This window comes from Neltuma alba, unplaced genomic scaffold, assembly GCF_004799145.2.
Source record: "Neltuma alba isolate B1F8T4 unplaced genomic scaffold, ASM479914v2 tig00013111_pilon, whole genome shotgun sequence".
Lineage (NCBI taxonomy): Eukaryota > Viridiplantae > Streptophyta > Magnoliopsida > Fabales > Fabaceae > Neltuma > Neltuma alba.
In genome coordinates, this window is record NW_021637435.1 from 15,794 (window position 1) to 25,125 (window position 9,332).

The 9,332-nt window shown below is 37.1% G+C and overlaps 2 protein-coding genes across 2 annotated transcripts; both read right to left on the reverse strand.

Moving 5' to 3' along the window:
• Positions 1-1,573: 1,573 nt before the first annotated feature.
• Positions 1,574-2,843, reverse strand: LOC114734558 (40S ribosomal protein S27-2). The gene is made up of 4 exons (XM_028922172.1): positions 2,717-2,843; positions 2,177-2,278; positions 1,969-1,997; positions 1,574-1,883 (listed from the first exon to the last, which is right to left on the reverse strand). The coding sequence occupies exons 1-4, from the start codon at positions 2,717-2,719 to the stop codon at positions 1,757-1,759; spliced, it is 261 nt and encodes an 86-aa protein (XP_028778005.1). The 5' UTR covers positions 2,720-2,843; the 3' UTR covers positions 1,574-1,756.
• Positions 2,844-3,969: 1,126 nt separating this feature from the next.
• Positions 3,970-8,928, reverse strand: LOC114734556 (calcium-binding mitochondrial carrier protein SCaMC-3). Its single transcript, XM_028922169.1, has 4 exons — positions 8,496-8,928; positions 5,047-5,835; positions 4,873-4,963; positions 3,970-4,780 (listed from the first exon to the last, which is right to left on the reverse strand). Exons 1-4 carry the CDS (start codon positions 8,911-8,913, stop codon positions 4,588-4,590), a joined length of 1,491 nt encoding a protein of 496 aa, XP_028778002.1. The 5' UTR covers positions 8,914-8,928; the 3' UTR covers positions 3,970-4,587.
• Between the last annotated feature and the right edge of the window lie 404 nt (positions 8,929-9,332).

Sequence of the window (9,332 nt, forward strand, 5' to 3'; positions counted from 1 at the left end):
TTTGGGGATTGGGATGTGAAGGCCGTAGCTGAGAAGAGAGAGCAAATCAAGGTGGTGTCATGTCATATATCTGATGCACATTACATTAAATTTACGAAATGAGTGGTATTTTTAATAATTCGTAAATGATATATATGGCTTGTTGACTCTATATCCATAGAGATTCGGTGCAGAGTTTTAAAAAGTGCAAGTAAATCAAGGGAAGGAGTTATAGAACATGGGGTTTCATATGAACATGTGGACAAAGACTAACAAAAGCGATGCATATATTCCCTTGCTATGTGCGAACCGTAACAAACAAAACCACCGCCATCATTAACATATGAAAGCGGATGCCCTCCCGAAGAGGTTATCTTCTGTTCCAAGAAAGAGGATGGGGTGCTACCACGTACCAACACTACTTCTTTTTTTTTTAATTCTGAATTGGTTGAGTTAATTATTCATCATTATTTTCTAAAGTATCTATAGGATATTAAATATGAGAAACACAAAGCATAGGAAGAACAGTGAAATCAACAAAGATACTGTGTGGGGAAAATATCAACCAGATTTCGTACTTGGGATTGAAAAAAGCGGGGATTTCATAGAATGCCATTTGTTTACCAGCAGCAGGAAACCAAATTCTATTTACTCTGCACATAGGGCTTATCATTTAAGGATTCAATCCATCCAACTGTGGCTAACATGTTTGACTAAGGTCCCTATTACGATTAAAAGCTTCAATTCTTTCAATCACTTTAATCTATGTAAAGCAGAAATTGAGATGCAGTTTACTGAAACTCGTAATATCAATTGTCGTTTATCTTGTCTTCCACTTCTGCTTTATCACCTCCTCGTAAGTCATTCTATTCCTACCACATTCATCCAACGCTTTACAGCTCCCTTCCTTCTTTGGATAATTTTAGATGAATCAAAACATAACATAAATATGTTGGATAATTAGGCTTGCTAATGATATGAAACGAGGGGGCCAAAAAGAGAACAAGACATGGAAACTTAGGAATGCCATTCCCAGCAGATGCAATCTCCAATTGATAATTAAAATTTAATTATAAGTTGCTTCTTATGAATAGACCAGGAGCCAATATTTATTATTTTAGACCGTTTGAGTAAAAAAATATTGAGAATTTATGGTCATAAATTCACCAGGCCAGCCCTGAGATCGCCTGAAGAATAACCCAATATCAGTTCAAGCACTCGTTGCTCCGAGAATGACATTATAGTAGCCAAATAAAAGCAACAATAATCAAGCAAAACTTCATCCCAATAGAATGAAAACAAGTTAAATAAATAAATGGACTGCCAGTGCAACAAATAAGTTAATAGATGGATTCGCCCTACAAGGCACAATGAACTTGACCCCATGATTCCAACTGAGGCAAAAAGTGATTAAGGACGCAAGCATAGTGGAAAAACCACAAATCACCCATCAGTTCAATGAAGAATTCAAGAATTTGTGCATCAGCATTATGCGTGATGGTACACAAGGGCACATCACAGAGACCAACTTATGCGAAAATTATAATTAATATGAACTACACCCATAAATATCCAACAATCATTTGCACTGCAGTAAAAGAAAAATGCAAGATAAGGTGGTGATATCATTAAGTCTCAAAGGAGTTTGTGACATAAACAGTCTTGTAACTATCAAAATTAATATATCATAACTAACGCAAGCCAAGGCATTGATTCCAACTTAACACTAACACGAAAACCTCCAAATGAGGCAAAAAAAGAAAAGTTGAAGCACCATTTAGTCTCCCTTTTTCCTGAAAGAGCATCCCTCAGTCAGCCTTGCACGCCCACCCGTGGGCTGGCATAAGACGGTCTGGCAGTTCCCACACACCACAACCGTCTGAGAGTGGCTAAACACAGTGGTTCTGCATCCAAATTCAAACGTCCACAATCAAACTCACATTGCATTTGAATATTAAAAACAGAATTGATAAGAAGAATCTAACTTACATATTGAAGCAACCCTGGCACTTAACATCCTACAAGGTAAAATGGGGAGGCAACACTAATTAGGCAGGCGATTAAAACCAGGACAACTCCAAAAAAAAAAAATAGTGAGATGAAAATAGTAGTAAAGTTGCTGACTTCTCTTTCATATCAGCACGATGCAGAAAAAACAAATTAAAAATCTTTAATAATAAAAATAGCTGTTTCGTACCATGAAAAAGGAGTTTGGCGACTGAACAAGTCGCTTGAGCTTATGCTTTCTCTTCTCCAGCTCAGCTGGAGGGTTTAGTAAGTCAACATCATTTTGAAGAACCTGATCAGTATCACAAAAGGAATCAAGTGATTAAACAGTTAAATACAAAACAATGTAAAAATTCCGGCAATTCCTCGTATTTATAGAGGACTGCAAAATTTTTAAACCAACCCAACAATTAAGAAATAAATTAAAAAAGGAATGCAATACGTCTCATCGTCTGCAACGTATAGAGGGACGACCACATCATAGATAACCATTCAGCCACAACCTAATTCCTCTCTTCCGCTCAACTCAACACGCGAAAAAGGCATAAAAATATAGAAAAAACAATTTTTGTTCCTAATGTTCTACTTGGAAGGTATTATAAAACTATAGCAAGGAATAGATGAGAAACATTAATCAATACACGTACGAGCATGAAAGCGTAATGTAAAAAAAAATCCAGTGAATCAATAATAGATCTGCGAAAAGGAATAAGTCACGAGTATCACTCACCATGTTGGCAGAAAGTTTTCGACTCCGTGGAGCTCAGAAAACCTTAGAAAACCCTCGCTTAGGCTTATCCGGCAGCAGCGGCACGCACCAAAGGACCGGTGAGATAAAGAGAAACCTAGAAGGGTGAGGGCTTATGATGGAGTTTATCTGGCCCGGCTCAAATGCACATGGCTGGGCCTTCAGAAGAATGGTATCTATCTTTGGGCTGAGTGTTCTATAAGAATTAAGAAGTCCGTCTAAACTCATATAATGTTTTTTTATTGTAAAATATGTTGATATTGATATATCCGTCTTAAAAATTCTCTTCCTTGAAAAAAAAAATCATGAATTTTTATATCGAATTGATATTTCCTAACGAAAAAATCGATTTCAGTGTCAGCCTTTAACAACCAATACCCTCTCGTTGTTGTCCAGAAAATAAACAACCCCACTTACTCCAAAAAAGTGATCAAATGCGGTTCTTACTTTTCGGCATCAGATCCATTTTTTTAAGGGAAAAAATAATTGGAGTTTAAAAAATTAATATATTTGGGAGTTTAGATTGCTAATTTACGAAGAATCAAGGGCCTGTTTGTTTTTGTTTTTTGTTTTCTTATTCTCAAAATAATTTTATAAAATTGTTTTTAAGAACAAGTTTTGGAAACAAAAAAAATATTTGGAAAATAATTTTTAAAAAATCAAATTTGAAAAAAAAAATAAAAAATTACACTTTGACAAGTGGTAATTATCACCGGTAGTAATAAGTAGTAGGTAACAGAGAAGAAGAGAAGAATATTTCTCCAATTTTTCAAAACAAAAAAATAAAAAACACAAAAACAAAAACCAAAAAACATGTAAAAGTTGTTTTAGTTTTTCAGTTTTTAAAAACGTTTTTTTGTTTTTTAAAACAATTAACTAAAAATAAAATCCAAACAACTTTTTTGTTTTTCTGTTTTTAAAAACAAAAAATTGTTTTCAAAACAAAAAACCAAACAAGCCCTAGGTTTCTAAGACAGACGTTATAAGCAGCAATACATGGTTTTTAATATTTGCAGTAAAATATATATATTTATATATATATGAATTGAGAGTCTAGGTCTTGTGCTATCACATGAACAAAACTTACATTTACATTTGACCGGAGTTGATTCGGTTCTCCCGTTGAGGCATCATTTGAATATGCTTATTTAAGTGTTTATAAACACATGTTATGTAAGCACAAAACTGTTTGTTTTCCCTTAACCGGTCACCTAACCTCAAAAGACCATACTACATTTTGAAATAAAATCGAACTCGAATATTAAAAATAATATTTTAAAAAGTCTGTAAGACATCAATGTGATAGGATACTGCTTAAGATTTTTGTCCTGTCAGGAGTATATTAGCCACATAATAACAGATGGTCCATATAGCCTTCCACAAGTGACATTATGGGCTATAACTAATAGTCTAATACTAAAATCAGGATGGGATACAAACTGAGGAAGATACCTACAAATCCCTACTTCTATACTAGCAATCAGGAGACCGAACAAAGAACTGGGGCCTCCGTAAATCGAACAAATAGCATCAGATTGAATAGGCAGGTATATGACCAACATCAGCCACTAATCATTACAAAATGGGATCCTAATCGTGTTTTATATTTTTCTCTATCATACAACAAAATCTGCTCAGAGATATGGTACTTCACATTAGTTCGAGGAAGCACCTCGCGGGACAAACCAATTTCGTCCTCCAAGAATTTTGAAGTGATGTTATTTATATAATTGTTTCAAAATAATTGTAATGTAATTCAGTTGTGTACTTTATTTAGTCATCAGCGCCTTCCTTGCAACCATCCCCCGGCACCAGTAGTTGCCAATCAGTATCAAACGAAGCGGTCAAGATCCTCAATCCAAATCCAAACCCTTTTTCATATATTCATAAACCATGTAAGTGATACTAGCAGATGGAACAACTTTGAGAAGGTTAGGAAAAATTCCTTTGTAGAATCCCCTAAATCCTTCGTGTTTAAAGGTTCTCTTAAACACATCTCCCATTCCCCCATATGCAGAATCACCTTTGGGGCGTTGAGCCTGCATTCTAGAATAACAGTCATGACGATAATAAAATGTCACTTTCAAAACAGATAAAAATAAATAAATAAAATCAAGAAACACTACATAAAAAATTACCTTGTTCTAACGACCTGCAATGGGTAAACACATGTGGCTCCAAGGGCTCCTGATGCTGTCCCACATCCAAGTTGCACGAGAGGACCAGCTTCTACAGAAGATCTCAGAATTTCAACAAACAAGATAGAACTAAAGGTGTGCATGTTGCACATGATATTGAAAGGTGCTTATTACCTTCATCATGAAGAATATACTTCTTCGACATCTCTTTCAAGGTTTCATAGGCAGCAAGATCTATTCCAGCATAAGGAATGATCCCAAGAAGAGAAGGAATCAAGCCCCTATAGAATGCCCTGGGTCCTTCATGTACCCATATTTCTTTTGAGAGCGTCCCAAGGGTGGGAACTCTTCCACCACTACAACAATATGTTTGTATTCGAGTTTTGACAAGATCCATTGGATATATAGCAGTTTGAGCTACCGCACCAGCAATACCACCAGCCAACAGCCGGCCCATGGTGCCAATACCTTCCTTAGTTTCCTCTCCTTTAGCATTCACGATGAAGGTCTTCAGCATCTCATAGGTGTAAAATCTTATAGCACTCTCAGGGGTCACCTTAAGGACATTCAAGCCATTGCCTCGAAAAAATCCCAAGAAACCACCATCTCTCAATATATTTTTCAATGCAGGCATTATACGAGCTTCTGTTGTTTGGACTTGTAAAATAACCTTTAAACGATCAAGAGGTGCAGTTGCTGTTCGTGATGCTGCACCTGCTACTCCTCCTGCAATCAAATATCTACTTGCATGGATGTGCTTACTAATGCCTGCAGGAATAACGGAGTGCTCGCCAATATCCACCAGGCACACACGTTCCAAATAATGATAAATGTTTTCAATAGTCGCCTCATGAGGATAGAGCAGCAGAAAGTCCCTCCATTCTTCAAATGTTATGACACCATTATTATCCTTATCAACACGCTCAACAAAACGGGCAAGTTCTTCATCATCAATCTGAATACCTACAACGTAAAGGCCGGTGTGGCTTAAATAATAAAAAAACCACCAAAGTATATGACAAAGTCAAGAAAAAGCTAAATCGCATAACAAGAATCCACTACAAAAATCAGGGTCCCTGATACAATGAATCATCATCAATGTAGTTAGTCCCTTATGAGTTGAGAAGCGTTGTTAACAGAGTAGCGGGGAATATGTGAGAGGAATGATAATGAACTTCAGTCATATCTTGGTATATCAAATTGATGAGCTCAACAGGCTGAGGCAAGAGGATTCGATTCTAGAATTTCGGGAGAAGATTGAAGAATTGCAGAATTGCTAGCTGAAGTAGAAATCTCGGATGTAGTTGCCATGCTCTGCTTCTCAGGAGGTTTGAAACGAAAATTGAAGCACCCGCAAGAATGTTCAATCACTAAAACCTCACCAATATCATGAACTAAGCGAGGCTACCAGAAGTATCCTCTCAAAACAAGCAAAACAAAACCAAAACACTTATCCAACAAAGAAATCCTCCCTGCACACACCAGATTTGATCCCAAAAAACATGTATCCATCATCACTGACCAGTACTTCCAATAAATTTCTAAAAACTCCATTCCCAAAATAAAAGTACCTTGACCAATATCCCAAAAACTAACCATACAACTCCAAAACTAACTCAACTTAAACTGTTCAACAATTGACCAAAAAAGGAGATGGAAGAGAAAAGGAAAAAAGGATTGCATAAATGGTGCCTGAGAAATACACCGAAAACCACGGATGCAAGGGTGCTCAGCTTCTAATGATCGTGGTCCAAGGAGCAGAAGAGGAGAAGGAAGTTTTTCAGGAACCTAAATGCCTTCCATCTTCTCAGGATTTTGATCATTCAATCCCTTCAAGAGTATGGTCCACTTTAAGCTAATGCTATGCAGAAACTAGCTGAGGGAAGTGAACAAGAAGCAAAGAGGCCTGGTTGCAGTTCATTTGCTTCCCCAGTTATGTTAACTAAGAAGAGGAATGGCTTTGACGAAGCCTACTGAGGTTCACAAAACAGCCTTTTGCATTCATGAGGGGTTATATGAATTCTTATTAATGCCATCCAGCCGTACCAATACAGCTACCTTCCAACTCCAAGAACTAATGAACACAACGTCCAAATCCCACTCAAGGAAGTTTATCTTAGTCCTTTTTCAACGACATTTAGTGTATAACAAGAGTTAGAGTAAGGATACCATCCATTAGAGGGACACATTAGGAATTCTAAGGAAAAACACATTAGTCGCTATGTGGTCTTAGCATGCATTTTCAGCTGTTGAAAATGACTATTTGGGTCTTGAAAGGTCCAATAAACCTGCTCTAGGTAAATTAGCAGAAAGATCCGGATTGCCTTTGGAAGATTTTAAAACAAACTGAGCAGCAGGCCTACAGATAAAAACTGATTGAGCAGAGCAAACCAGCTTTCCATGTTCAACGTTGAAGCACAAGGATGAGAATGCTCCTAGTTCTACACACTACAGACCAACCAAACTTGGATGATGAGGGGATTTTCAAGTGGGACCAGAGAAGATTTTGGCTAGAAAGAAGGTCAAATGAGGCAATTTACCAGTTACTTGAGTCCTGATGGAATGGAAAAACACAAGTGTGGAAGACACTGCATAGGAAGACCTGATCACTATCCAGAAGCAACTCCCTAGGTTAGATACTAGAGGCACTGAAATATGATCCTTGAGGTCAAGGATCTTTTATAGTGGGAGAATAATTGTTACATGTCCAAGAGAAAATTATCCAGAGTAGTTAATCAACAGCTGTTAATGCACTAACTCAGAAGTTTAGTACTGTAATAAATTGTAATCAATTCCCTTACACTCTGAGCTAGTATACAAGTACTATAGCTGACAAAAAGGAGAGGATGTTGAATCTCTGAATGATTTAGCTGGGAATTTAGGATCAGCTTAAGCTAGCTGTAGAGCAAGTGTCAAAGATTATGAGAATCTATAAGAAGGATAACTGGTTAGTATTATGCAATAAAGTAAGAGAATTAATAAAATTTAAACAGCTTTTCACTTTCCTTTCTCATTCAATTTCCATAGTTTAACCAGAGCCTTGATATGAAAGGAACTTTATGAATAAATATTCATCAGGAAGAAATATGCCAAAATTGTCATTCATAACACTACATCAGTGCATGTAATTCTGGCTTCTCCGAATTTCACGCATAAGAGTACTGCTCAGTCTACTGTGAATATTTTCCTTTAATGATCAAGGAGGGAAGGATATATACAACACAGTCAAATCTCTACGCTCTAAATCATAGACGTGGAACTTGAGAGGACATTTGATGTTTGGTTACCGCTGAAAATCCAGAGAGAGATTAAATGCACCATGCTTATACATCTTTAACCAGTCAAACCATAAAAGCCAAAGTTTTGGTGATTCAAGTATCTGAATTCAAATTCATTGTCCCAGCCTACCCAAACCTGAGGTTTCATATCGTTAGATCTCAAACAAATATAGGAATTAAAACCAGGAAACCAAAATATCAAAGTATATAAGAATTAAACCATCAATAAAAGAAAGCATAGGTCCTTATTTACCAGAAATTGGTAGAAAAGCCTATAAGATGTCTAAAGCTATAAACTAAAGTATGGGCCAACACTTTAGAACATGAAGGAGGTCATTGGTTTACCTGCCCTTACAAGTGCCTCCCAGAGCTCCTCAGGTAAAATACATCCGTTGTGTTCAACATCAATGGCTTGAAATATGCGGTAAAGCTCAAGCTCCTTGTCATCCATGTACTTTTTAAAATCTTGATAATCAACTCGCCCGTCTTTATCAGCATCACAGGCATTTAACAAATCCTTGGCATACTTATACTCAGATGGTATTTGAAGTGCAGAGAGGCCAGCCTCAATCTGGGCATAATCTAAATAGCCAGCATTTGTCCTATCAAAGAAACCAAAAAGACTACGAATCCTTAGCTCCCTTTCTTCCTTGGTCTCCTGGGATGCCATTAGGACATGATCCATTGTTACAGGTCCTGCCTTCTTAACAGGATTGCAACATTTTGATCTAGATTCCTCAACATTCTTCGATTTCGCTCCCATTGAGATGGAAGCTACAATAACCGCACTTGGTTCCAGCACGCAAACTCTCCTTCTGTATGCCACACTCAGTGATCGTATTCCCAGAAGATGGCCATTCAAGAAATGTGGCTAGGGAAAGAGCACAATAAATTTCTTCTCAGTCAACAATCACGGAGATGCTGCGCCATTTACTACCCAGCCAATTTTAGAAGGGAATCTATCAGATTCCCGTTCAAGGGAAGGTAAAGCAAATGTGATTAAGAAAATCAAGGCCGAATCAACTCAGGCATTCATTGCAGGCATTAGTACTTTACAACCACCATTAATTACCATCATAGATCGAATAAGTCTGCTCTTAAAGGCTGGCAGAACTGAGAGCTTGATTTTCGTAAAAGGAAATCGGAATTCAAACAGGAGCGGAATCAATCGACTAGGAATGG